The sequence below is a fragment of the Schizophyllum commune genome (assembly GCF_000143185.2).
Source record: "Schizophyllum commune H4-8 unplaced genomic scaffold SCHCOscaffold_2, whole genome shotgun sequence".
Classification (NCBI taxonomy): Eukaryota; Fungi; Basidiomycota; class Agaricomycetes; order Agaricales; family Schizophyllaceae; genus Schizophyllum; species Schizophyllum commune.
This window is the reverse complement of record NW_026089539.1, coordinates 3,417,832-3,444,440: the sequence shown is the minus strand read 5'-3', so window position 1 is coordinate 3,444,440 and position 26,609 is coordinate 3,417,832. Positions and strand designations below refer to the sequence as shown.

General features: G+C 57.9%; 8 protein-coding genes and 1 non-coding gene across 9 annotated transcripts; 5 read left to right on the top strand and 4 right to left on the bottom strand.

Annotated features, from left to right (window-relative positions):
• Positions 1 to 140: 140 nt before the first annotated feature.
• SCHCODRAFT_02487368 (protein serine/threonine phosphatase 2C) lies at positions 141 to 1,512 on the top strand (the record flags this gene model as incomplete). The annotated part of the gene is made up of 4 exons (XM_050342875.1): positions 141 to 363; positions 423 to 779; positions 826 to 993; positions 1,046 to 1,512. 4 exons carry the CDS (start codon positions 141 to 143, stop codon positions 1,510 to 1,512), a joined length of 1,215 nt encoding a protein of 404 aa, XP_050202482.1.
• A 202-nt stretch (positions 1,513 to 1,714) lies between these two features.
• Positions 1,715 to 3,568, bottom strand: SCHCODRAFT_02697286 (LTV-domain-containing protein; the record flags this gene model as incomplete). The annotated part of the gene is made up of 4 exons (XM_003038363.2): positions 1,715 to 2,136; positions 2,192 to 2,525; positions 2,579 to 3,373; positions 3,422 to 3,568. 4 exons carry the CDS (start codon positions 3,566 to 3,568, stop codon positions 1,715 to 1,717), a joined length of 1,698 nt encoding a protein of 565 aa, XP_003038409.1.
• Positions 3,569 to 3,669: 101 nt separating this feature from the next.
• On the top strand, positions 3,670 to 10,464 carry SCHCODRAFT_02567634 (uncharacterized protein). Its single transcript, XM_050343809.1, has 17 exons — positions 3,670 to 3,852; positions 3,911 to 3,959; positions 4,012 to 4,084; positions 4,140 to 4,376; positions 4,428 to 4,573; positions 4,629 to 4,835; positions 4,881 to 5,900; positions 5,951 to 6,385; positions 6,441 to 6,560; positions 6,611 to 6,883; positions 6,934 to 7,229; positions 7,280 to 7,642; positions 7,697 to 8,269; positions 8,319 to 8,509; positions 8,558 to 9,569; positions 9,617 to 9,895; positions 9,946 to 10,464. Exons 1-17 carry the CDS (start codon positions 3,803 to 3,805, stop codon positions 10,286 to 10,288), a joined length of 5,667 nt encoding a protein of 1,888 aa, XP_050202481.1. The 5' UTR covers positions 3,670 to 3,802; the 3' UTR covers positions 10,289 to 10,464.
• SCHCODRAFT_t36 lies at positions 10,455 to 10,535 on the top strand. The gene has a single exon. It is a non-coding gene; the product is annotated as a tRNA-Arg (tRNA).
• Positions 10,536 to 10,740: 205 nt separating this feature from the next.
• Positions 10,741 to 11,408, top strand: SCHCODRAFT_02567631 (uncharacterized protein; the record flags this gene model as incomplete). The annotated part of the gene is made up of 1 exon (XM_050343808.1): positions 10,741 to 11,408. The coding sequence occupies one exon, from the start codon at positions 10,741 to 10,743 to the stop codon at positions 11,302 to 11,304; it is 564 nt and encodes a 187-aa protein (XP_050202480.1). The 3' UTR covers positions 11,305 to 11,408.
• An 8-nt stretch (positions 11,409 to 11,416) lies between these two features.
• On the bottom strand, positions 11,417 to 13,422 carry SCHCODRAFT_01107637 (PCI-domain-containing protein; the record flags this gene model as incomplete). Its single annotated transcript, XM_003038364.2, has 10 exons — positions 11,417 to 11,585; positions 11,639 to 11,751; positions 11,802 to 11,935; positions 11,988 to 12,236; positions 12,296 to 12,527; positions 12,590 to 12,664; positions 12,747 to 12,996; positions 13,060 to 13,138; positions 13,197 to 13,281; positions 13,378 to 13,422. The coding sequence occupies 10 exons, from the start codon at positions 13,420 to 13,422 to the stop codon at positions 11,417 to 11,419; spliced, it is 1,431 nt and encodes a 476-aa protein (XP_003038410.1).
• Positions 13,423 to 13,597: 175 nt separating this feature from the next.
• Positions 13,598 to 15,290, bottom strand: SCHCODRAFT_02531070 (ricin B lectin). Its single transcript, XM_003038365.3, has 3 exons — positions 14,699 to 15,290; positions 13,963 to 14,648; positions 13,598 to 13,914 (listed from the first exon to the last, which is right to left on the bottom strand). The coding sequence occupies exons 1-2, from the start codon at positions 14,973 to 14,975 to the stop codon at positions 14,005 to 14,007; spliced, it is 921 nt and encodes a 306-aa protein (XP_003038411.1). The 5' UTR covers positions 14,976 to 15,290; the 3' UTR covers positions 13,598 to 13,914; positions 13,963 to 14,004.
• Positions 15,291 to 15,940: 650 nt separating this feature from the next.
• SCHCODRAFT_0231154 (carbohydrate-binding module family 13 protein) lies at positions 15,941 to 17,060 on the bottom strand (the record flags this gene model as incomplete). Its single annotated transcript, XM_003038366.1, has 5 exons — positions 15,941 to 16,140; positions 16,195 to 16,298; positions 16,351 to 16,594; positions 16,641 to 16,742; positions 16,790 to 17,060. 5 exons carry the CDS (start codon positions 17,058 to 17,060, stop codon positions 15,941 to 15,943), a joined length of 921 nt encoding a protein of 306 aa, XP_003038412.1.
• Positions 17,061 to 19,088: 2,028 nt separating this feature from the next.
• Positions 19,089 to 26,418, top strand: SCHCODRAFT_02487216 (uncharacterized protein; the record flags this gene model as incomplete). Its single annotated transcript, XM_003037007.2, has 11 exons — positions 19,089 to 19,536; positions 19,586 to 19,690; positions 19,741 to 20,455; positions 20,505 to 23,517; positions 23,654 to 24,975; positions 25,020 to 25,240; positions 25,293 to 25,463; positions 25,515 to 25,618; positions 25,678 to 25,918; positions 25,967 to 26,283; positions 26,338 to 26,418. 11 exons carry the CDS (start codon positions 19,089 to 19,091, stop codon positions 26,416 to 26,418), a joined length of 6,738 nt encoding a protein of 2,245 aa, XP_003037053.1.
• Positions 26,419 to 26,609: the final 191 nt, after the last annotated feature.

Genomic DNA, 26,609 nt, shown 5'->3' with positions numbered 1-26,609 from the left:
TTCGCCCGAACCCAGCGTGCCGGTCATGTCGGATATGCCCTCCACATCTTGACAGAACAACAATCAGCCGACGGGCGTCAAATACAACACACTGCTCCTTGACCTCTGCCGTCATGGCTGGCGTACGCAAGGAAACTCATATGGGCTTGGGCCACGGCTACGGGCCGTGGTCGTACACCTCGATGAAGGAGCCGCAACTGAGCGCAGAGCTCGCGCGCGTCGCGGGCGCTAGTCTCGTGGGGGACACGTACTCGGTGTCCTTCCAGCCGTTCGCGTCCGCCGACAGCGAGAACGAGGACCGCTTCACGATCATAGATCTCAAGGTCCATGGTCGTCTCTGGCGCCTACGCGGGATCTTCGACGGTGCGTATCGCTACTTCCCCCGCGTCATCACGATCAGCTGAAGCGCGTACTCCCCCCAGGCCACAACGGTCCCCTCGTCTCCTCCTACATCGCCAATCACCTCCCCTCCCGATTGCACCGCGCGCTCTCTGCCACCCACAAGCACGACCCCGTCTCCATATCCCAGACGATCCGCACCATCGTCACGCAGCTCGATAAGTCGATTATCAGCTTCATCCAGGAGCTCTTCCCCTCACAAGCGTACATCACGCGCTTATCCGACGATGAGATACACAAAATCATCAGGGAGGACGCCCGGCACGGTAGTGGGAGCGATAGATTGATGCGTGGCATCCAGGGATCTACGTTACTGCTTTCCTTGGTCGATCCGGATGGGAAGAATCTCTGGGTAGCGAGCTTGGGGGATTGTCAAGCGGGTCCGTACGTACCTTGATTATGCTGCTCTGTGCTAACGTTCTGTAGTGCTCCTGTCGCGTATGGCGAATGGCACTTGGGAGTCTGCGTTACTCAGCTCATACCACAACGCGTCAAATCCTACTGAGATCGCGCGCTTACGCAAAGAACATCCTGGCGAAGAGCGCGACGTCGTCTCGAATAGCAGGGTGTTGGGTATGATTGCTGTTACGCGAAGTGAGTGTCATGTGCCCCCATCCCTCTGGAAGGTGCTGACGCTGCCCTTCAGGTATAGGCGATCTGCCATACAAACTGCCGGCGATATACACCTCACGAATCTTCCCCCGAATACACACCGACCACCCTCACGCGATGACCGCCCAGCAACAACACATTCTTCCCCTCCTCAAAACCCCTCCCTACCTCAGCAGCGACGCTGACGTCCGCCACGTCGACTTGACCGCGCGCAAAGCCACCTCGCATTACCTTATCCTTTACTCCGATGGGCTACTGGACCTGTACAACAATGAATCCCCTGCGAGCGTCGCCACGCGCGTTGTACAGGTCGTCACCCAAGCCATACGCTTCAAGAGCGATCTGGCACTCGCAGTGCTGATGGACGGGCTGGGGCACACGACGCCGAAGGCGGAGAGCCACCCGAAGATTGATATGGACAAGGTGTCGCGGATGATGACGGTGGAGATGACGGAGAAGTATATGGACGATACGACGGTGTTGGTGGAGAAGATTCGATGAAGAGAAGATACGATGAAGGGCTGAAACCCTCACGAGACGGACTCATCAGTATGATAGCTTCCGCACACACAGTACAATAGTAATCGATATAATCCGTATCTAGCACGTATCTAAACAGTCTAGCACAATATCACTGTACACCTGCTCATCTTCCAGCGATAGCCAGAGGACAACACACAGGATCCAAGACACCCCCGCCGACCTACAGTTTCTTCGTCTTCCTCTCCTTCGTCGTCAGCCTCCTCTTCGCATTCTTCATCTCCGCGTCAAACTGCTCCTTCGTCGCTTTCTTTTCCACCCGCCGTGCCTGCCTTTCCGCCTTCACCGCCGCCTTGCGCGCCTTCTTCTCCTCGGCAGTCTCGTTCTTAGGTCGGGCGATGGTTTGCCGGTGCGTGGCCTCGGTCTCGGTGTCAGAGCCAGACGACCCGTCGTCGAAAGGAGGTTTGGTGGGCCGGGAGTGAGGGGCGGATTTTGTGTTAGGGTTGGATGAGGGTGGGGTGACGATGGGGAGGCCGGTCTTGGGGTCGAGTGCTATGTGGGGGACGGCGGCCTTTTTTGTGCGGCGGGTGGCGGATTCGCGGGCGCGTATGAGGCGGGGATGGTTTTCGAGGTTGGAGTAGGTGGCTGGGTGGATAGTCAGCATTCGCCAGAGGGGAAGAACAAGAGACTGCAAACATACATAGGATAGACTCGCAATCCCACTGATCCTCCTTCTCGTCCTCCGAGTCCAACGAGAGCTCATTGTCGTTGGGATCGCGGTCGGGCGTCTCCCGCAAGTCCACTTCGCGCACGGTTCCCAATGCACGCCTGAACGTGTCCAGCTTCTCGACGCCGGTGTCACCCTCGAGTTTGTGCTGCATTTTACGCCCGAGGAGCTCGAAGTCATTCAAGAACTCGTCCATCATGTCTTCGAAGTCGGGCCGTGAGAGGATGAGATCGGGGACTTCGTCAATGTCGTCTTCATCTTCATCTTCGTCCTCGTCATCCTCGTCGTTATATTCTTTCGCCATGACCTAGGCGAGGCGTTATGTGAGCCAGAGAAAATACAAGTGGAGGGAAAGCGCACCTGATCATACTGAGAGTCGAGAGTTTGAAGGGTATCCGTACGATGAAGGGAGGAGCTGCTCATGCTGTAGCCAGACGCGTCGCTAGTACCCTTGCGTCGCCGCTTCTTGGCGCCAATGACCGACATGGCAGGTAGTGTACCAATCGTGTCACCCCCCTCCGATCGGAAGTCGTCAGTGCTCATGAGGTCGTCGTCGACGTCGGCCTGCTTCTGCGCCTTCTTGAAGCGAGAAAAGCGCTCCTCCCATCTAAGATCCTCCTCTGCTACATCCTCGTCCTCCTCCTGAGCAGCGGGAGTCTCTTCTTCGAGACCCTCCTCCGCGAACTCGAAATTGACCTCATCGGGGTCTGCGCGCTCGCCCTCCGCGACGAGCTCCCCGAAGAAGTCATCTTCAAGGTCGTCGTCTACGAAAGCATCGTCTTCCAGAGCCTCAAGAACCTGGCGAAGATGGGGGTCCATGTCGGGCTGGAAGCCAGCAAGACTCTCGGGAATAGCCTGCTGCGATTCATAGTTGCGAGGGAGTTCGGTGGTAGAGGCGAGGACACCCTCGGGCAGATCCTTAAGTTGGATCCCAATGTTGTCCTTGTCCTTGACCTTCTTCTTAGCAGCGGCGGGCGCTTCGATGAGGATGCTATCGACGCCTTCCTCCTCGACACCCGCCTGGCGGAGATGCTGCATGTAGTCGTACTCGGTGTCATCGTAGTAGATGCCGTAAAGCGCAGCCTCGCCGATGTTGGGGCGCTGGTTGGTCTCTGCAGGGGTGAGGATCTCCTCGAGCTCCGCGCGACTTTTGCCCTGTGCTGTATCAGTGCATTGTTCCCCCGATCGTGATTGCATACACACCTTCTTTTCATTCTCGCGCACAAAGGGCCTTAGAACATGCTGACTGGCATCGGGGTCGTGGATGAGGGGATCGCGCTGTGATCTGTGGACGAGCTGAAAGTGCTTCGCGCCCGGCTGGCGGTAGATGGACTTGGACTTGGGGGGCATGATGGCGGAGGAAAAACAATACGCCCACGCTAAGCGCCCACATTGTGCTTCCAGAAATGGAAATCCGGACACGCGGACGGCGTTACGCGTGCTGAGTCAGCAGGCGGTGTCACCTTGCTTTCAACCATCCACCGAATCAGCCAGCTCGACCTCAACGACGCCCGGACGCGCTTGGAGTCGACAGGATATCACTTCTAGACCACTGGGGACGCCGCTGTAGACGGGAAATCGGGCATGTCAACACACGCTTTGGCGCGCGAGGCGCATCGACGCGGGTTCACCATATGAGTACCATTCCTTCAGCAGCGCACGAATGGTCCTGACATCGTTTGCCGTTTCTACTAGTCACCAAAAAGTTGTCTTGGAGATTGACTTTGGGGGGATACTATGGGTTCGTGGCAAAGAAGGGCGCGTCGCAAACTGGTCGCTTATTCACACCCCAGGGCTACACGGAGCTCACCATCTATCCCACGACCAAGGACCTGAAGACGATTTACATGCACTCGAGGCAATGCAGTGCGTGCTCTGCGGCTTTGGTCGCGTATCGTGAACTGACGACGGACTTGCGTAGCCATCCAGAAAGTCACAGTCGGCGGCCACCAAGCGGAGTTCGTCCACAATGATTACATCGCCAACATTGCGCTCCAAGGAGAGAACTGCAACGATCCTCATCGGCACGCCGAGCTCAAGCGCAAGGTGTACTCTGCCTATCAAGACAGCGACGAAGGCGAGCTGTCAATTGCCATTCCCAGCCAAGTTTCTCTTCGCGCCTCAAGCGCCTCGATGCCCGGTACCCAGGGGACTACCAGTGCGTGGCAAAATTGTCCGAAAAAACTCATTTTGACTCCTCACATCGTAGCCGCCACACCTGAGCCGCACACCCCTGGGGGCGCCCACGCTCAAACCGCAACAGAATTCGCCCCCATCATTATCAACATAGCCTACTCGCTTCGTAATCCAGCGGACGGTTTCCAGTTCGTTCTGCCGTCCGACGCGCACCCATACGTAAGTAGCATACAGGCTGGTGCCTGTACTTCATTGACGATTTGTGGCCTCGTAGCGTGTTCCGCATTGCTATACCACCCCCTCTTCACCCGATGCCGCTCGATGCTGGGTTCCGTGCATCGACAACATGTGGGAGAAGTCCACTTGGGAGTTTGAGATCGTAGTGCCACGGTACTTGGAGGAGGTAGATCCAGACGAGGAGACTGGCGAGACCTCCGCGAGTCCAACAGTGGTTGTATGCAGTGGTGAGCTAATGGAACAGGTACGTGCGATTATCGTAAGTCCGGGTTGAGGCTAACGGTACCAGGTCGCCCACCCCCACAACTCGAACAAGGTCATCTATGTATTCTCGCAGCCTGTCCCGACGTCTGCGCAGCACATTGCTATCGCCGCTGGGCCGTTCCACGTCATGCCCATTGCTCCCGATGCGTCTGCAGACGATGCCACCGGAAGCACCCAGACGCCCATGCATGCCTTCTGCCTTCCCGGGCACGAGGCAATGCTGGCAGCGACCACATCTTCTCTGCGCTCCGCCATGAGCTTCTACTCCACGGAATGCGGCTCCTATCCGTTCGGCTCGTATAAGGTCGTCTTCGTGGACGAGATGCCAAAGCAGCGATTTGACAGCGCCACATTATCTTTGATCACGGTCGACTCCCTTCATGGCGAAGACGCCATCGAGCAGGCTTACGAAGCTCGTCATGTCCTGGCGATGGCGCTAGCCAGTCAGTGGATCGGCGTCAACATCCAGCCAAAGCAATTCTGCGATACCTGGCTGGTCAACGGTCTCGCGTTGTACATCGCCGGCCTGTTTATGAAGAAGCTACTCGGTACAAACGAATATCGCTTCCGGTTGAAGAAGGACATGCAGCGCATCCTACGAATGGACACTGGCGCTCAAAAGCCGATCTGCCAGCCTACGCACGTCGAACCTCCCGACGCCGCAGACCTCCCCTTCATCAACCTCAAGGCTCCCGTCGTCCTTCACATCCTTGACCGCAAGCTCGGCAAGTCGGGCACCTCACTCGGTCTGAGCCGTGTGCTCCCAAAGATCTTCCTCGCTGCCATGAGTGGGGAGATTCAAGAGAACGCGCTCTCGACGAGCTACTTCTTGCGCGTATGTCGGAAGGTCAGCGGGGTGGATGTGCGCGGGTTTGCGGAGCAGTGGATCTATGGGAGCGGCTGCCCGTCGTTTGCCTTCCAGGCGACGTTCAACCGGAAGAAGATGGCGGTGGAGATCACGATGCGGCAGGAGTGTCCTGCGTACAAGGCACACGAGGGGAACGCGTTTTCGATGGAGCAGTTCAAGCCTGCACCATTGTTCGAGGTGAGCTCGTCTTGCAACCGAGATGGTTCAAGTCCTGATGAGTGGTGAAGGGGCAAATGACGATCCGAATACACGAAGCGGATGGCACGCCCTACGAGCACGTCCTCGACATTCGCTCCAACTTCAAGCGCTACGACGTTCCATTCAACACCAAGTACAAGCGTGTGCGGCGAAATACGAAGCGCTACCTCGCTCGGCAAGCGGCTGCCCAAGCCGCAGCCGAGGGCGACGCGGACGCCGCCGAAGCCATGGGGCTCATCGACATGGGCTTCGGGCTGGAGATTTGGGAGAAGGAGGATGAGCGCGAGAATTGGAAGGTCGCGGACTGGACGGAGGAAGAGGAGCAGCAGATGAGTGGCGCGACGTACGAGTGGATCCGGATGGACGCCGATTTCGAGTGGATTGCATTCATCTCGTTCGACCAGCCCGACTTCATGTGGGTTAGTCAGTTGCAGAGGGACAGAGACGTTGTGGCGCAGCTGGAGGTGGGTTGACTTGGTACGACTTGGTGATGCGCGAAATGCTTATGGATCTCTGCAGGCGATTTATGCCCTTTCGAGGACACCGACGGCGATTGTGTCGAGCACCCTGACCAGGACGGTGCTCGTAACCAACTACTTCTATCGCATTCGGTGCGAGGCGGCTCTGGCGCTTGTACACGTACGTTACTCCTCCTCGAGTCTTGTAATTGACACTGACGAAGTATATAGTGCGCTGTTAGGCGTACGGAATTCTTGGGCTTGTTCCACCTTTTCAAGCTCTTCCTCCGTTACTGCTACGACACGGAGGACCCGAAGCAGGACTTGTTCAAGCACAGCTACGTGCCCAAGCCCAACGACTTCTCGGACATTGCCGAATACTTCGTGCGAAAGCACCTTGTCACGGCTATCGCTCGGGTGCGGTTTGAGAATGGGAAGACCCCGCCCGTTGTTCGCCAGTTCCTGATCGACCAGCTCAAGTTCAACGACAATACGACCAACGCGGTGAGTTGGCATGGGGTATGCTCGTCGGTATCCAGCTAAACAATGCATAGTACTCGGATGCCTTCTACATCTGCACGATCATCGACGGACTCGCGTGCGCAACCACGTCGACTGCGCCTCCGGAGCGCGGCGAGCTACTTCCCACGGAGGGTCGTGCGGAGCTCACCACGGAGGACGTCCACCTGCTCAATGAGGCGATGTCAGAGATCGAACGGTACCAGGAAATGGACAAGCTCATTCCCTCACCGCACAACGTCGTAACCGTGGCGGTCATCGAGTTCTATACGGTCCTAATGGTGGCGAACTACATCCCAAGCCACCCGTACAGGTTCTTCTTTTACACGCGGTAAGGTCTTTTTAAACTTCATCCTCTTCATTCGACTCACTCTCGTTCAGCGACGGCAATTACACGCAAGTGCGCATCGCCGCGTTTGACGCCCTGTTCTTGATGAAGTGGTTCAACCCGGAGATCATGGAATACCTCTTCTCGGTTATGCTTTACGATCCCTCCAGGGTGATCCGGCGGCATGTCGCGCGCAACTGTTGCACAAGCCTTGCGTTGCTCGTTCAGATGGGCGACCTCAAGTCCGGTGCGAAGGAGGCTGAGCAGTTGCTCATTGAAGAGGACGGCTCGATGGCGCAGGAAAGGATCAAGGAGGCGAGGAAGACCGAGATGGACACCATCTTCAAGATTCTGAGGAAGGATAGAGAAATCGGCAAGAACGAGACGTTGCGGCAGTTCCTCATCCCCCTCATAAGGTGAGCAACGTTCAACATCAGTATTCGTTAAACCGCTGACCCTCATTTCCTCAGCGCGCCGGAGTTGGACTATGAAGTTCGGTGGACTCTCCTCAAGTTGGCGGATCTCCTGATCAGGCCTCATGAGGAGATCTTCCAAGAGAAGATGCCGCAACTCAAGATACACCTTCCGCCGACTCCTGTTGTTGAGACGCCCCCGCCTTCCTCGGCATCAATTAGGATGAAGCCTCCTCGTCCGCCTGGCCGCTCCCAAGTTCCAGACAGCCCTGCTATTTCCTCGACACCCAAGTTGAGGCTTGCGCCACCCGCTCCTCCTACCCCGCGCACCGCAATGGAACCGCCCAAGCGTCCTCCCCCGCCTGCACGCCCCGCACCCGCACCCTCGCCATCGGCACCGGCACCGGCCGCGAAGGCGTCGAAGCCTAAGCATCATAAGCCTGCTCCGCCTCCGCCACCACCAGCAGGTCGTCCGAACAGGCAGAATGTGCGGCCCCAGAAGGCACAGACGAGCGGGATGGACATGAACGACTTGATCATGTGTCGAAACGCGTTGAAGAAGCTGAAGGTGCATAAGCGCGCGAAATTCTTCCTGAAGCCGGTCGACCCTGTGCGGGATCTTGCGCCGAAGTAAGTGGTCGAACAGCTCGTATTGCGGCCCTTGCTAACGGGGTTCCAGGTATATCGACATTATCAAGAACCCGATGGACCTTGCGACGATGGAGATCAAGCTCGAGCAAGGGCACTATGCGGATAGGAACGCATTCCGCAAGGACTTCGAACTCATGATCAGCAACGCGAAGACATTCAACCCTCCTGGGTCCTTGGTGCATATGGAGGCGATCAACTTTGAGACTTTCTTTGAGAAGCGTAAGCTCATTTCGGAATTGTTCGTTCTTATGCTAAGTCTCCCCTTAGACTGGGCAGCAATGACCAGAACACTCGAAGGCAGAGCCCAGGAGGCCGCTATGGCCAATCTCCGTGCCGACCAGGCCCCTCCTACCCCTGTGCCCCGCCCAGTGGTTGCCGGTCCTCGTAGGATATCAGCGCCTCGTCCACTATCTCCTGCACTCGCTGCCCCGGCGCCAGCCACGCCAGCAGAACCCAAACCTCGCCCAACCATCAAGCTCAAACTTGGTGGCTCGAGCAAGCCCGCGGCTGAGACCCCTGTCAAGAAGCCCACCAAGGCGAAGGCGAAAGCTCGCGTCGCTCCATCCGACGTTCCTACTGATCCACCACCGCCGTACGAGGACGATGGCACGGGCGACCTTCTGGAGGAGGTGCTCGCTGTCGAGCAGGAGCGCGAGCAACAACGGGAGCAAGAGAGGGAGCAGAGGCGAGAGCAGAAGCGCTCTGCACCTCCGGGCAAGCGGAAGAAGTCGCCGGATGCGCTTGACGAGGATGAGATTTTGGAGTTGGCATCGCCCGCGAAGAAGGAGCGACGTGCGCCGTCACCTGTGCCTGCTCCGGTATCGACGCCTCGTCCGACCATCAAGATCAAGCGCGAGAAGCCTCCTGCACCATCACCTCGTACCATCTCTGCTCCACGCCAAGTGCAGGCAGCGCCTGTACACGCTCCCGCGCCGGCTCCAGCTCCAGCACTACCCCCTCCAGCCCCCGTCCCAGTCGCCACTCCCTCCCGTCCCACACCAGCACCCCCTGCCACCCTCGCCGTCGCATCGCTCAAGGGCAAAGAGCGGCAAGTCTCTTCACATCCTCCATCACATCCTCCTTCTCGTGCTCCGTCAAGAGCAGCCTCGCATGCCACCGGGCCAGGTCCCTCTACCCCTAGTGGGCCGAGGACAACGGTGTATGCGGCGACGCCTATCAACGAGAAGAAATGCCGCGAGGTGCTCAAGACGCTTTCCAAGTCGGAGTTCTACCCCATCTTCGCCCAGCCCGTTGATCCCATACGCGATGGTTGTCCTACGTACGTTCTTCCTCTCGACGTCTGTCTTGTCTCTTACACCACTTCAGGTACTACACGGAAATCGAGCATCCTATGGACTTCTCGACGATGGGCAAGAAGCTCACGGAGGGCAAGTACCAGACGATGGAGGATTTTCGCAAGGACGTCGAGCTCATCTTCAAGAACTGCCGCAAGTTCAACCCGCCGTCGACGTTCCCGACGCAGTGCGCGGACAATGTCGAGGCGCTGTTCAAGAAGGAGTGGGCGAAGGCGATGGAGAAGAAGCTATCGTACTCGGAGAAGCGAGGGTTGCAGTCTGTCTTGCGGGACCTGAAGACCCATCCATCGTGCGTATGCGTAATGCACTTGACCGAGAACCTGGCTAACAAGTTCATAGATACTTTATCTTCGCCGAGCCTGTAGATCCCGACCTGCTGGGCGTCCCGACCTACTACAACATCATCCCGAAGGAGAAGGCGCGCGATCTGCGGACGATCCAACAGAAGCTCGAAGCGGACAAGTACGAAACTGTGCAGGCGTTCGAGGCGGACTTGGAACTCATGATCCAGAACGCGCTCACGTTCAACGGGGAGACGTCCGAGGTCGGGCAGGCGACGTTGCGCATGCGGGACGGCATACGGTCGGCGATGGCGAGCTTCCGGGCGAAGGGGACGAAGCGGAAGGACGGGGGAGAGAAGGGGAGCTCGCAGCCGGCGAAGAAGATGAAGATGTCTGCGTGAATGTTGTGTATTATAGTCAGCTATTAGCGTACATATAGTAATTTGGGACTGGACAGTTACAGTAGTGCTCGGTGGTTTAGAGATTGTCGAACGATCGCATTGTACTTAAGCACAGAGACGGATGTATGCCCGCGAACGAGGAATGTGCAAAGATAGTGTTATACATGGCCGCCTGGCGTAATGGCAACGCGTCTGACTACGATTGAGTAACATCAGGAGATTGCAGGTTCGACCCCTGCGGTGGTCATCAGCTTTCTTCCATATATCGTTTTGTCCTAAACGCGAATGAACATTTTTGGAGACCTTCAGGACAGTGGAGATCACTTCACGCGCGCGATGTGTGCAATTCAACTTTGTGGCAGTGGTTGCCGGAATGTGAGTGACGCGGGAGCTGTCACGCGAGCCGGAGGAGCTGCTCTTGCCTCCGTCGATCACTAGCCAGCCTGTTTTCGATGTCGTCCGCTCTGTTGCAACGGGTGCGCGCCCCGCCTGCGCTTCGCGCCGCACAGACGTCTGTGCGCCACTACGCCCGCGCCGAGCCCAACACCGGCGATCCCAAGAAGGAGCACATCCGCCGCGCGCTCTACCCCAGCACCATCCGCAACAAGCCCACGCCCACGGGCACCTACCGCCCCGACGTCGCCCGCGCCCTCCTCCGCGCCGTCCCTCACACGCACGCACACGAGGTCATCGAGCGCGCGTGGCTGCTGCACAAGCGGCACGTCCGCAAGGCGCGCGACGCGGAGCTCGCGCGCAAGTTCCGCTGCATGCAGGAGGCGATGGACGAGCTTGAGCGGATTGCGCCGCACCTACACCTCGAGGCGAACAAGCGGGAGGACCCGCGCGCGAGGAGCAAGGCAGAGATGGAGAGGCTGAAGGAGCTGTCGACGCCGCAGGCAAGGGCGCTGGACGCACGGATACGCGGCCTCTTCCCGCGCGAGCTCAAGGTTCCGACGGAAACGCCGTCTCGCACGGGGTGGAACTACGACTGGGAGCCGTTCCAGCGTCCGACATAGAGGTGCGTATACATGCTCGGCCTTCGATGCACGCAACTGAGAAAAGCAATACAGGCAGGGATGCGACGTTGCATGGATATACAGTACAGAGCAAGAGATTGGATAGCTACAATTACATCCACTGGCGCTCTTCTCTCATCGAGAATGGGTCTCCACTCATCATCATCTGCGCGCCCTCGTTCTGTCGTGCCGCGGTCTTGCCCACTACTGCGCCATGGACCGACTCCAGCGTCTCCGTCCACTTCTGTAGCGCAGCATACCGCTTCTTCTCGAGGCTTTGCCTGAAGAGCATGCGAGTAAGTACAAGTGCTTTTCAGAGGGGGGGAAGACATACTTCTTGTCGAGCTCCAACCGCATGCCAACCTGGTCGATGCGGCCATCCACCTTGCCCTCCAAGATCAGCCCTATCAGTAACTCCTCCACCTCCTCGACGTCCACGTTCAGTTGCTGTGCGCGACATGAGTATGCGTCGACGCAACTCATACCTTACCACATACCTTCGCCAAGAACACCAGCTCAAGACGCGTATACGGCTTGATGAGGTCGATCAAGTACTGCGTCCGCAAACTTCGCAAGAGCTCGCCAATGTACTGCTTGATGAACGAGTCGCCCATGATCGTTGCGGCGTTGTCTGCAAGCGGTTTAGGCTTCAGCAGGCCGTGCACGAACTGCCGTCAACGCACCTTTCAAGATCTTCTCCGCTGCGTGTACCTCTCGCCGCTGGTATGCATCGACCAGGTCCGTCATCGCCTTGATCTCGGGGTCGTTCTTGTACGGCTTCGTCTCCTGACTGTCGAAAGGGTTGACCTCCGCGCCCGTGAGCATGTTAGCCAGCACCAGGTACTTGAGGACCTGGATGCGTTGCAACGAGCCCGCCTCGTCGTAGTTCCGGAACGAGTCGAAGAAGTCCGAGTATGCCTTGCTCCATTGTCCTGCAAGTCGGTAAACCGTCAGTACGAGCCCATGCACCACAAATCGCGCAAACACGCACGCTCGCCCATCCACATCTTGCCCCCGCACTCCTTGATGACGCCCATAATCCGTGGATGCGGGATGGCAGAGCGCACGGCGTTCGTGGCGTTGTAGATCTCCTTCAGCTTCTTGAAGTTGCGCGTCTCGTTGTACATCTGGATCTCGAGGGCGTAGATCTCGAGCAGCTGGGTGCCGCGCTGCGACTGGTCGTCCTCGCCGCCCTGGGAGGCGTTGTGCAGATCGCGGATGAGCTGGGATGGGAGGTGGGGTGATCAGTTGCGTGAGTGAGTAGGATGGGACCTTTGAGACGCACTTTGGAGAGCCGACCGTACTCCTTCTTGTCGAGCCACAGCTTGGCCAGCTTGAGGTTCGTTTTGACGGATAGACGCTGTACAGAAGTAGCCTGTCAGCACTCGCTCTCATCCTCGCCACCATCCCTCATCCCTCCCGCTCCTCTCCCCCACACGCACCTCATTCTTCGCCTCAATCAACGCGTCCTTCGTCACATTGTAGAACTTCTCCAGAATATCGACCTCCACAGGCCCGCCCTTCCCGCCACCGACATAGTCCAGGATGCCGTTGATCGTCTTCTCCGAGTAGTTGCGCGTCACCGCGGACTTCGTGTACTTTAAGAGCTGCGAGTAGGTCTTCAGGGCCTCCTCCGGGCGGTGCAGAACAAGGAACAGGAGCTTGGTGCACTGTTTGAGGGCCTTGAAGCCCCTGTGATGTGAAGCATTGAATGTGAGTTGGACTCTCGCCACTAAGGTGAACGAGCACGCGCACCAGTCGCCCATCTCCTGCTCCTGGTCGACGATCGCGCGGAATTCCTTTAGTGCTTCTTCGGGGTCATCTTCCTTCTTTGCTGGTGGGGGGATGGGTTAGGCAAGCGGGTAGGGAAGGGAGGGTGGATCGCCACGCACACTTGGCGCGATAGTACATGTTCTCGACGTCCGCGGCGTCGGCGTCATTGTCGTCATCGCCATCGGAGTAGTCGAAGCCGTAGTCCTAGTATCCACTACGTTAGCATTCACTGACATAAGGAAATGGGCGTGATAATGCCATGCATCTGTGAATAGGCGCCCAAAGAACAAGGGCACGTACCTCGTCGTCGGATCCTTGCATGTAATCGGCATCATCGTCATCCATGGTGGGCGGTTAGTGGAAAATATGGATATGGACAGGGTCGAGGGTCAGTCGAAACGAGGAAGGAGGAGGGGAATGAGGCTGCGAGGTGGTGGGAGGCCGCGCCAAAGTCGAGGGCGCGCACGCCACAAACGCGACACGCATCTGCGCGCGCTTCGGCGATGGCCGAGAGGGTCCAACTTGAACATCATGACCGTCTCGTAAATCATCTGAGCACTAGAACTTATCATCCAATCCAGCGCGCTCACGAAGAGAAGGTTTTCGAAAGAAAATTAGTGAAGGCAATTGTAAGACGAAGAGGAGACGGAGGAATGTGAACTCGAGGAGGAGGAGAAGAAAGATCAGCGAGCGAGTGTTGCAGACGAGCAGACCATAGTCTGAAGGGAGCGTGAAAGGAATAGTCATATCGCGCACTAAGAAGAGACAATTGGGAAATCGGACATCGCGCGGGTATGACGAAAAGGTATGCAGGATATTGCATTGAAGGAGCGGATGGTAACTGGTACATGATACAATGCGACGACCCAGTCTAATGTCCAATAGATCCCAAGAAAAGTAATACATCGCTCAAATCTAAGCTGCAGCTTAGTTCCAGATCTGGTTGGTGTTGCCGTCCGTGCAGGTCCAGGTCTGCATGAGCTTGCCGTTGTCGAGGATGCCGCCGGTCAAGTCGAGGCACTGGCCCTTGCTCTCAACAGCGAGGCGGTTGTCGTCGGTGTAGTACCACGATTGCTGCGCGAGGCCGGTGTAGCACTGCCAGATCTTCATGCCCGCGCCGTTGGCGAAGCTCTCGCCGGCGTCGAGGCAGAAGTTCGTGCCCGCGAGCTTGACGGCGGTGCTGCCGCGGGAGAAGACCCACTGCTGCCCGCTCGAGCCGTTGCAGTCGTAGATGTCGACCGGCGTGCCGTTCGCCTGCACGTTGCCCTGGACGTCGAGGCACTTGCCGGTGTTGCCGTTCGGGTGGAGGGCCTGGCCGGTGCTCGAGGGCGGCGTCACGGGCGGAGTGGTGCTGGCCGACGGCGCGGTGACGGTCCACTTCTGGTTGGTGTTGGCGTCGCTGCACTGCCAGGTCTGGGTGGGCGCGCCGTTGCCGAGGACACCGTCGCGGAGGTCCAGGCACTCGGCGCCGGTGGCGACGGAGTAGTGCTGGGTGGCGGAGTTGTAGGTCCACTGCTGCTGGGGCAAGTTGTCGTAGCACTGCCAGATCTTCATGGAGACGCCATCGCCGACTGACCAAATCGTAAGAAGATGTCAAGGATGATGAATTCGTGCTACTCACTGTTGGAACCAGCGTCAAGGCACATCTGGGTTCCGTTGAGCTGGAAGCGCTTCTGGTCGTTGTTCAGAGTCCACGCCGGGGTGCTCGCCGACTTGACCGTGCAGTCAAAGATGTCGACGGCCGCGCCGTTGCTCGTGCCCGCGGCGCCGAGGCAGAAGTTGGTGTTGCCGTTCGGGTGGATGTAGACGGTGCTCCCCGACGCCGTCGTCGTCGTCTGACGCGGGAACGGCTTGGCGAGTGCGGCCGGGAGAAGGGCGAGGAGGACGATGGAGAACATGTTGATTGTTGGTTGGTGGTGGCGAAGCTTGGTGATGCGGCGAAGCTTGAGGGGCGCTGATGAGTGTGGCGAGTGCTGGAGGAGCTGAGGATGCTGGAGAAATGAGGCACTTTCGGCCGCCTTTTATACCTCGAGGCGACGATTCAGGTAGGCGAGATGTCTTGAAGGTGAGGTGAGTCATAGACGCGTTGCTAGGATGGCGGGCAGTGTAGAGATGCGAAAAGTATTCAGAGTGAACTGAGATATCGCAGGTAGCGACCGAAGTCTGAGACTACAGGCATGAGGGGCAGTGCGAGGCGAGATATTGGGCCAGACGCATCGTTTTCATTGGATAGCTTCAACGGAAGGCCAGAGACAATAGCACGAAGTGCGGACTAATATAGGGGATAGCCTAGCGATAGCGCTTGGCAAGAGGAAGAAGCGCAAGTTCGGATGCGAGAGCGCTAGATGTTTTGCAGCTGCAGGCGGTGGTTCAGACGAGGATTGGCGCATTTTGTATAGAATGCTGCCACACTCAACGGCGAACGGACAGTTGCCTGAATTTCTAATAATTTGGTTTTACACACAGCGGCGACGCATAGGTAGAGGTAGCGGGATGTCGACAAGATGATGGTCGCCGCTGAGAACGAGAGAACGGCCGAATTGCCAGAATGGGTAGGCATCGCTCCGGTGGACACACAACCAAATACGTCAACATACCCAGATGATACGCGAGTTCGAGGCCGACACGCAAGAAGATGATAATTCAAATCGTTTGCTTTGTACTAAGGAATCGTACAGTACATGAGTGTGGTAGGCACAAGAGTGTCAGTCATAAAGTAGGATGAGTTCACAATTGATACAAGTCCGTGAGTACAGTTCAGTAATGTCGAGCCGAAGTCCTGTCACCAGCACCTTGTCCAAAGAGAGCGCGTAAGTACAGCAAAAAGGGTCATAGTCATAACGTAAGGGGTGAATGGCGCCGCTTAGTACCAGATCTGGTTGGTGTTGCCGTCGGTGCAAGTCCAGGTCTGAACAATGTTGCCGTTGTTCGTCCTAGCGCCGGTAAGGTCAAGGCACTGGCCCTTGTTCTCGACAGCAATACGGTTGTCGTCGGTGTAGTACCAGGTCTGCTGGGCGAGTCCGTCGTAGCACTGCCAGATCTTCATGCCAACGCCGTTGCCAACTGCAAAGATAGTCAATGTCGTGTACAAGCAAACGCGAAAAAAAGGAAACTGACTGTTGGTGCCAGCGTCGAGGCAGTAGTTGGTGCCAGCGAGACGGACGGAAGTGTGACCGCGAGACAGGACCCACTGCTGCGCGCCGGTGCCGTTGCAGTCGTAGCTGAGGACGGCATCAACATCGAGTGCGCGAGAAAGGATGGTAAAGTGCTTACATCTCAACAGGGGTGCCGTTCGCCTGGACATTGCCCTGAACGTCGAGACACTTGCCCGTGTTACCGTTAGGGTGAAGCACCTGGCTATTCCCGGAGGGCGGGGGCGGGGTGGTTCCGCCACCATTGCCGCTGTCGGTCGGGGACGTCGTCCACTTCTGGTTCGTGTTGTAGGAGATGCACGACCAGGTCTGCGTGCCGGCGCCGTTGGTGAAGGCACCGTTAGTCAGGTCCAGACACTCGGCACCTAAGAGGACGTCAGAGGATGTAAAGGGGTAAAGGAAAAGACATACCGGGGCCGACGGAGAAGTGCTGGTCGCCAGTGTTGTACGTCCACTGCTGCTGAGGCAGGTTGTCGTAGCACTGCCAGACCTTGAGGGGTACGCCATCGCCGACTAAAGGAGGGTCAGCAGGTGGCGAGGAAGTAAGAGGAGCGACTCACTGTTCGTGCCGGCGTCGAGGCACACCTGAGTGCCGTTCAGCTGGAACAACTTCTTGTCGTTGTCGAGGATCCACGACGGGGTGCTGTCCGTCTTGGTCGTGCAGTCGACGATGGTCGTGGCAGCGCCATTGGCGTCACCAGTGGCACCGAGACAGAAGTTGGTGTTGCCCGTGGGGTGAACGTAGACGGGGGCGGGCATCGTGGTCGCCTGCCGGGCGATGGGGGTGGCGAGCACGGCCGGGAGGATCGTGAGGAAGTAGAGCGAGAACATCGCGAGCTGACGCTGAGAGGCGATGAAGTCAAGTGTGGGGTGGGGAAGAGCTTAATGAGCTGAGCTGGGGCAGCTCAACGAAAGGGGCGAGATTTTATACCCGTCTGGGGGATGACAATTTGGCGAGGGCGGCGTTCGTATGCCACAGGCGGCACTGGTGGCATGTCTCGCGGCCGAGCGAGGGTGGGCGAGGGTGACGCCGTATAGACTGGGGGTATGACGAGGCAGTGCGGGAGGGGATGTGGGTGCCTGCGCGGCATACTTGGAAGGTCTAAGACCATGCCAAAGTAACTGTAGGTGAATGTCAGGTGCAGGACGGGATATTAGCCGCGGCGGAGGATCTGCGCTCGGGATCGTCTGTCGTCAGGTGTAGAGGAGAGAGGGGGTAGCGAGGGTACAGCCAACCGAGTAGGTTGACTTTCGGAGCTTCAGAGAGGGCAACGCAGAACGAATTTTCTCGAGAAGAGGGCGCCGAAAAGGTGGTCGCCGACGACTTCGCCCCTCGAAAGCAGGTTCCAAAGGATCGTCAGCGGCCGGATCCAGGCTCAAAAGGGAGGGGATGCGGTAAGGGGTGGCCGCCTTTTTCGATAGAATCGCGGTCGACGATGCAGTCCTTCCGAGACCGGGGGCGGACTATGGATGTCACCTGACCGAGTTCGGCACGGCATTGCCCAGAGCGGCACCGCGACACGAGGCTCTGGATGGTATTCAGCGTCGCCAACAAAGACCCGCAGGGGACCTTTACGGTGGCAGGGGCGCCCGAGGACCGTCAGCTGACGGCGGTTGCATGCGGCTGGAGGTGATTCAGGACGACGTGCGAGTGAGACTGGACCTTAGTCGAGGAAATATCCGGTTCTCGATATTGCGCCGGCGGCGGGAACATCGCACGGTGCCATCGCTGTTCGAATACCGGTCTGGAAGACTTGCTCGGAAAGGCGACGTAAGGGTGTTGACGGTGTTCGCGCGGGAGTTGTCCGATGTAGGAAGACACGAACGCGATAGGAAAGTGGCGTAGTAGGTAGGTCGACGATGGGCTTGCGGAGCGTTGATCACGTCCTGAAATCCGGCGATGAACATTCCACATCGTCGTGCGGGCGGTACTTTTTGTACGTGGGACGTCTGCGCATTGGAGGAGGAAGTTCTTCGAGATGAACAGGAATGGCTCCTCGATAGCAGATCTGTGGAGATGAACGGACCAAATGACGACTGGGAGGATGCGGTAGCCTGCACTACGGTAATAGCGAAAGATGAGTGTCGAAAAGTGACAGTAATCCGTTTGCTTGAGGTAGCGACTGTCCTTCAGGGAAAGATCGTGACCTTCAAGTGATGCGTCCAACGAATTCTTGCCAGTAGGTTCACTAAGAGAGCTTCAGGAAAGGCTCCGTAATCAAGCACGGCTTGCGTGTTTCTTCGCCGTCCTCGTGTAGATGCTGCCCATAAGCGCGGAGTTGCAGATTGAATGGCTACTTCTCAAAGGCAAAAAGAGAAGTGTTGACGTGGAGAGAATATAGATCACGAGGCCGCAGATAATTGGAGGACGGATAAGCTGTGAGTTGCGCGTGGTGCTGAGGTGATGTCGTGTAGAGCGCAGGAGGAGAGCTAGCGACGAGGAATTGGTGCACCATACTCCCGGAAATGTAGTGAAGAAGGAAGACCAATATATTGTGTCCCATTTGCCAGGCAAACGCTGCGCAGAAGCTGCGGAATGACAGGAGAAATGTCCCGAAAAGGCAGGTTTTGTGGAGGGAGAAGAACAATGACATACGGAGATCAAACGCGCACGTGGCTTCGGCGCCAATTCGCTCGTAGCTTCGTGCACCGGTGCGACGCTTGATCCCGCCCATCATCATGGAGAATCCCCAGGTCTCCTCGCCAGTCCCGGGGCCGCTGGGGAGCCCCCAGCTCAGACCGAGGAGCAACACCAGAACGACGGACGACATCGCCAGCCTCACCTCGTTCAATCCATTCTCGGAGGAGGACGAGAACGACCAGTCGTCCTATACCCTCGTCACCTCGATCCTCTCGCGCATGAAGAACACGCTGGCTGCGCCGCTATCCTCTACCACGAACACGACACCTCCACCCGCAAGCGCTGGCAGCAACAATGGGAATAACGCGCCGAACGTGAACGAGCAGCGGCGCCCGTCAATGAACACACAATCCAGCAATTCCTCGAAGCAGTCCAACACAGAACGCCCAAATCTCTTGTTATCTACCAAATCATTCACCCCGGCCCCTCCTGCGGTGTCGCTCGGTGTCGCAGAGGTCCCCCTGTCCACGCTCGAGTACGAACGTTCGCCATCGCGCGTCGCCAATTTCTACTCGACACCCTTTCACGAATCGCCCGAGAGCGGCATCTTTGGCACATCTATCCCAGGCTTTCCCATCCAAGACGATGCGCGTAGCATCAAGACGTCGAATAGCCTACATCGCACGGGCTCTGTCTCCAAGGTCATCCGTCGAATACGCGGCGAAGGTGCGTCCTCAGTCAGATTGGCAGTATGCTCAGCTCACGCGTGGTGCAGGTCTTTCGAAAGACTACTGGATGGACGACGAGAACTGCAAGGAGTGCTACGATTGCAAGAGCGTGTTCACCGCTTGGCGAAGGAAGCATCACTGCAGGATATGTGGTGCGTGGCACGCGCGATTTGTACTTCCACACGATCTGACAACGCCTCAGGCCAGATATTCTGCTCGCGTTGCGCGTCCAACATCATCAAGGGCTCGCGCTTCGGCCATAACGGCATGGTGCGCGTGTGCAACCTCTGCGTGGAGAAGCTGGCGAAGGTGGACGACGATGACGACGACGACCGGCGATCCGTGGTCTCCTCCATGGCCAACTTTCCTGCACACCAGTTCGGCGACCCCAACATGACGTTTAGTCAGCACCCTCAATCCCCCTTTGCTGCATCACAGTTATTCGGACGGGATGAGCCCTTCAACCTGTACTCCATTGCAGAAACTAGGCGACCCATATCCGGATCTGATGACAGCGGCTTCAATTCACGACCATATACGCCGGAAGACATGCACGTGAACTTCACATGGGAACCTCTCCGCGATAGCAATCCAGCGCCCTTCAGACGCGACGTGACCGATGAGGATAACGTCGAGATTGAGGTTGAGGAAGGGAGCGGCAGCGTCTCACCCGCGGAGGGCGTCGACAGGGAGAAGGTCGCCTTCCCGACGGCCGATGATGGAAAGCTGAGCTCCATCCAGTTTCCTGTAGGCTCGCCGGATCGCCTCGATAGCCCGCTACCGAAAAGCAGGGTGCGTTCGCGTATGAACTCGGAGAATGACGTCGCGACGCCGTTCATTCGGAGTAGGGTACAGAGTCGCTTAGACAACCTCATCATGGCCGAGCCAGGGTGGAGGACGCGGAGGGAGAGCACGGCGTAAGTAGAATGCGTGTTTGTTCTTCGTGTCGACTAACTTGGGTTCTAGATATGCTCACGAGCTCAATCTGACCTCAATGATGCACCTGAAGGTCATGCTGCGCCAGATGTTGACCATCGAGCAAATACCGAATGTGCGCGAGTGGGAGGAGGTCCTGCTCAAGCTCGCTCTCCGCATCGCCCGCGAGCTTACGTTCACAACGCTGCCTCATCGTCAAGGCGAGGACATGGACGTCCGGCGCTACGTCAAGATCAAGAAGATCCCCGGCGGCGCGCCCAAGGACTCAGAATACGTCGACGGCGCGGTCATCACCAAGAACGTCGCGCACAAGGCGATGTCACGCTCGCAGCGGAACCCGCGTGTCATGCTCGTTACGTTCCCGCTCGAGTTCTCGCGCGTCGAGGGCCAGTACTTGCACTTCGGCCAGATTGTACGGCAGGAGAAGGAGTACTTGACCAACTTGGCGAGCCGGATCGCGGCACTGCGCCCCCACGTCGTTCTTGTTGAGAAGTCGGTGTCACGGATCGCGCTGGACGCGCTGGCTGCGCACAACATCGCCGTCGCGCGCGCGGTGAAGCCCTCGGCGATTCAGATGGTCGCTCGCATGACCCAGGGCGACGTCTTCTCGTCCATCGACAAGCTGGCCCTCGAGCCCCGCCTCGGGCATTGTGCGCGCTACCGCAGCCAGACGTTCGACCACCCCCTCATTCCTGGCCGCCGGAAGACGTACATGCGCTTCGAGGGCTGCCATCGGGATATGGGATGCACCCTCGTCCTGCGCGGCGCGGACAATGACACGTTGTGCAGGGTCAAGAAGGTCACCCGCTTCTTGACGTTCATCGTGCGCAATCTCAAGCTCGAGACGCATCTGTGGAAGGACTCGGTCATCACGATGCCGTCGCTGAATCCCGAGGCCGTACCTACCGCGTATTCGCGGAGTCAGGCGCCGCCTAACATCGCCGCTATGCTGGCGACTGCGACACATACGGGGACTACACCCTCTCGGACTGCCCCTCTTGTCGACCTACAGTCCACGGCGGTGACCTCGCCTGGCGGGTCGGGCGGGGACGAAGATCTCCCTGACGAGGACGCGGAGGAACTGAGGCTATCCCGCCGCATTGACCAGTCCTTGGAACCCTATCGCAAGACCTTCATCTCCGTCTCGGCCACACTACGCTTCCCGCCGCCGTACCCCATCCGCAAGATGAAGGAGCTGAACACGAAGACGCTCGAGGCGAAGCGCGCTTGGGAAGATGAAGTCATCCGGAGAGAAGAGATTGTGCAGTCTGCGCACCAGCACGAGATCACCATCACAGCGGACACCGCAGAGATGACTGCGAGCCCGCCGGCGATTCAGGAGGTGCATGAGCATGATGCGAGCGACCTCAATGCGCAGATTGAGGCCCTTCCCTCGCCGAACCTGGCACATACGCCGCGTCCGGATGATACGCCGTACTCGCCGCCACATAGCGCGGACAGCGGAGGATACTTTGGTCCCGGGCCTAATAGTGCCTCCACCTCAACCCTGTCGACGTCTACGAACAACAGGTCGACCATCACGGGTGGTATTATCGCAGAGCCGATGGAGCCTATGAAGACTGAGGCGGATATCGCACCCGAGAGCAGGTACAGCTACCTGAAGTGGCAGCATGAGGAAGCCCGGCGCGTCTGGGAGTGGTACTTGCGCAAGAACGCCGACGACTTCGTCGTTGAGAAGTACCAGTGCATCAGCATGCTGGAGTACACGGTGCCAATGGCCGACGTGAACGACCGGCCTTGCACGCCGCCGCAGTTCAAGTACATCACCTTCTACGGCGAGAACGACTGCACGCTCGGGCAATTCATCGACAAAGAGGTCCAAGAGACGGTGGTGAAGTTTCTTGACCCGAAGGCCGTCTGCGCGGGAAAGGGCTGCGATCAGCCACTCGCTAGGCACTGCAAAGTCTTCCTGCATAACGAGACCCGACTGGCCGTCGCGGTCGAGCAATGGGACGGCCAGATCATCGGTCACAACAACTTTTTCGCGATACCCGACCTCGTCACCACCTGGAGCGCGTGCAAAGTCTGCGGGTCCGCGACGCCGTTCATCCCGGTCTCGGAGGAGATGCTGCGGTACTCATTCGCGAAGTTCCTTGAGCTGCATTTCTATCCTGCGGATGTCCAGCTCGTGCAAGGCGCTGGGTGCCAGCACAATATCTACCAGCACCATATCCGCTACTTCGCACTGCATGGTATGACGGTCAGATTCCAGACAGACCCTATCACTCTCTACGAGGTCAACTTCCCTCCCTTCCGCATACGCGTCCGCCCTGAGACGCAGCTCGAGCTCAAGAACAAGGACTTCGAGAAGCTCCATCATCGCAACATGCTATGGTACTCTGCCCTCATCGACGATCTGCAGCTCATCAGTATGGACGCGGCGACTGGAGACGAGGAGAATGACGCGATCCTCCTTGCGCAGGTCAATGGCTTCATCTCTCGCGCAGAGGAGGAGCGAGAGGACATTAGCAGGCTGATCAACCGCATTTACCGGGACTCTGCTCCGACGGATACGCTCGCGCTGAACCAAGTGCACTCGTATCGGCAGGACAAGATCGTCGCGTGGCAAGCAGAGTTCGACAGGCTCCCCAAGCCGCGGACACCCAATGTGCCCGGCGATCGCAACAGCAAGCGCGGATCAACGTTTGGCACGGTCCGCGCGATGTGGCCGCGCAAGTATGGCGATTGGGGCGAGCAGTTGCATCTACCGTCAACCAGTGTATCGGAAGCTGAGGAGGGACCCTCGAAGACGCGAAGGGACACAGAGGACTCGTACACGTCTTCCGCTTCGGAGGCATCCGACAGCGAGTCCCAGGCAGAGCCTCACTATCCTCATCCTCCGTCGCTCCTCAGGCTCGAGCACGAGCCGAGCATTACGCCGATCACTGAGTCTCCCACTGTCGACAACACGTCGAGGCCCTCTCCCGAAGAGACACCTGGCGCGGACGCCGAGTCATCTCAAGCCGCCAACGCCGCTGAGAATCAGGAAGTAGTTGTGCAGGACGCGAAGTCAGATGTCGACGTTGGGAGCGATTCCACCATCGGGGCTGAGGAATTGACGACTACGAAACCTGGAAGTTCACAGGCACCGGCCCAGTCTGAGGTATGTGCTTTCACGTGACTTATCCGGCATATAGCGCTAACATACCCTTATCCAGGATAAGCCCAAGCCTGAGCTGCAGCCTGGACGCACTTCGCGACTGCCTCGAAAGACCGCTAAACAGCCGACGGTCGCAGAGCTGGTGAAGAAGTATTCTTATGCCCTACCAGTGGAAGGTATAGAGGACTTGGCGGAGACAGCTTTGGCTCCCCCACCCCCTCCCCCGCCTCCTAGGGTGATCGCTGCGTCTGAGAGCGAACAAGAGTACTTCGCACCGCGTGCCCCACGACATAGGCACCGAAGCAAGAGTCGCCCAAGGCAGAAGACGTTGTCCAAAAAGTCCTCTGTCTCCGACTTCGAGCACGGCTACGCCGCCAATGTTGCCAGAGGACATATGTCCCACCGCAAGCCCATTGGGCAGAAGTCTCGCTTCGCACAACCTATCGCTTCTTCTGCCTTTCAGTCCAGGGATTCCTCCAGACGCACATCTCCGGAGAAGGGTGCACGCGGCAAGGACGAGACGCGCAATCAGGGCACTATATCGCCTCCCAATCGGAACTTACAGCCATCGTCTGCGGCCAAGGGCAGGACTCCAAAGTCAGTCGGCGTTCGTCAGAAGGACAGAGTGCCCTCCGCGAAAGGCATGCAAGGCTTCCGCCGTCCCACAAGCAGCTCCGGAAACAAAGTCCATACGCTTACACGACAGTTTGAGCGCATGAGCCGCCACTCAGACAAGCCGCAGTACAGAGTCATTCGCCAGGGCAAGCGCGCACGACCGGTCGCTTCGTCGACAGCTACAGTGGAGGTGCTCGAGAGTGTTCAGGACGTGGTGAAGGACGACGACGAGAGCGACGGTTTCAACTCGTCCAGCGAGGCCGACGATGAAGGCGATGAGCAGGAGGACAACGAGCCTAGGAAGCAGCCTATCGAGGCCGAAGGTGGAGCAACTGAAGACTCTAAGCCTCCTGTGGACGACAAGGAAATCAAGAAGGATGGTGATGAGGCCGCGCAAGAGCCTCCTGCTGTGACCTTCCCGCAGCCGTCGACGAACGAGCCTGCCCAGCCACCTTCACCAAGGCCATTAACCGGGCCAGCTCCACCGCCAGGGCCCATCTCATTGCCACCGTCACCCTTCCTCTCGTCGTTCAAACCCAGCATGTCGCTCACTCCGCCGCCGCCTGACTTGGATATCGGACCACCAGGACAGGAGCGCACATCAATCCTGAAGGCGCTGACGGGACTCTGGCAACCTGGTCAGAGCATGCGAATCGAGGTGGAGGACCCTACAAGCGACCCAGAGCACATCTTCCGCGACTCGTCCATGGTCGTACGAACGGATGAACCGACCTCTATCATTGCACTGGCCCTGAAGCAAGTCATGTTCAAAGTCTTGTATAATCTCTCACTGACTCTATTCCCTTTAGCTCGCCGCAATACCGGGAAATGCTTGCCAAGTCGCGCGCAGAGAAGCGGACCGCTCGAGAAGCACGGGTGACCGAGAGCGGCGGCGAGGCATTCATGCCTGACGATCGCTCTGTCGCGGACTCTTCGTCAACGTGGGGCGTCGTCAACGTCGACTCGGCGGAGCTACCAGATCCAACGGAGGACATGAAAACACCGTCGTCGAAGCTGCCATGGGCTATCTGTCAGTTGTTGATCTTCACGGCCTACTAACGAGAACTGACGATATGTTCCAGCTTTCGAGAGTGGCGGCTTGACCATTAGCTGTACTGTCCTATACCCAGAGCAGTTCGATGCGTTACGCCGCACGTACGACTGCGAGAAGAGCATGATCGAGTCACTTGCGCGGTGCTTCAAGTGGGATGCTAGTGGTGGAAAGTCTGGTTCAGCCTTCCTGAAGACCAGAGGTGAATTGATATCTGTGCGAGGCCGATACCGATATGCTGATCGCCTTCTAGATGACCGCTTCATTGCCAAGGAGCTCTCTCGTCCTGAGATGGCAACGATGGAGACCTTCGCGCCAGCGTACTTTGACTACATGTCGTCCGCAGTCTCGGCTGACGTACGTTGTAAATTTCCAAAACATTACCGCAAAGCGCCTGATCAAGAACTTGTTTGCAGCGTCCAACACTGCTCGCCAAGGTTTTCGGCTGCTACAAGCTTACCTGGAAGAGGGCGGGAAAGGACAGGAATACGGGCAAGTCCTACAAGTCGACGCAGATGAACCTGCTCGTCATGGAGAACCTGTTCTACGACCGCCGGTTCTCGAAGATCTACGATCTGAAGGGTTCGACGCGGAACCGCCATGTTCAGTCGACAGGCAAGCTCAACGAGGTCCTCCTTGACGAGAACTTGATCGAGAGTGAGTGCATTCTGCCTTTCATTTTTCCAGGAATTCATTCCTCCCCAGCCATGCACGAGCGTCCCTTCTACGTCCGCGAGCACTCAAAGCGCATCCTTCGCGGCGCGCTCTTGCACGACACCCGCTTCCTCGCGGACATCAACGTCATGGACTACTCCCTCGTCTGCGGTGTCGACAGCGCCTCCGACGAGCTCGTCGTCGGCATCGTCGACTACATCCGCACCTACACCTGGGACAAGAAGCTCGAGAGCTGGGTGAAGGAGAGCGCGTTCCTCGGTGGAGGAGGCAGGGGCGAGCCGACGATCGTGACGCCGAGGCAGTACCGGTCGAGGTTCTTGGCCGCGATGGAGAGGTATTTCCCGATGGTGAGTCAGATAGTCATGGAGAGGCGAAGGCGGGTTACTGACGGTGAGGTGTAGGTTCCGGACCGCTGGATGAAGCAGAAAGACGCGGCAATCGAGCGGGAGGAGGATGCGAACATGACGGACACTGATTGGTAGATCGGCGAATAGGCGGGACTAACGACCTTGACGATTTCACTGTTCATGAATGAGGACTTGTGACTGGATTTCTTGCACGCACATGTACCATATGTATCTTAGCCTTACCACGAAGGTCGCCATGATAGCGACCGCCACCGCATTCGCGTTGTTGTATGATATATTGATGTTCAGCTACACTTCGCATTTGT

Coding starts and splice junctions, on each gene's coding strand:
- SCHCODRAFT_02567634 (XM_050343809.1), top strand. CDS start 3,803: ATGTCAACACACGCTTTGGCGCGCGAGGCGCATCGACGCGGGTTCACC. Junction 3,960..4,011: donor ACTTTGGGGGGATACTATGG/GTTCGTGGCAAA, acceptor TTCACACCCCAG/GGCTACACGGAGCTCACCAT. Junction 9,570..9,616: donor ATACGCGATGGTTGTCCTAC/GTACGTTCTTCC, acceptor ACACCACTTCAG/GTACTACACGGAAATCGAGC.
- SCHCODRAFT_02531070 (XM_003038365.3), bottom strand. CDS start 14,975: ATGTTCTCCATCGTCCTCCTCGCCCTTCTCCCGGCCGCACTCGCCAAG. Junction 14,649..14,698: donor CCTTGACGCTGGTTCCAACA/GTGAGTAGCACG, acceptor CGATTTGGTCAG/TCGGCGATGGCGTCTCCATG.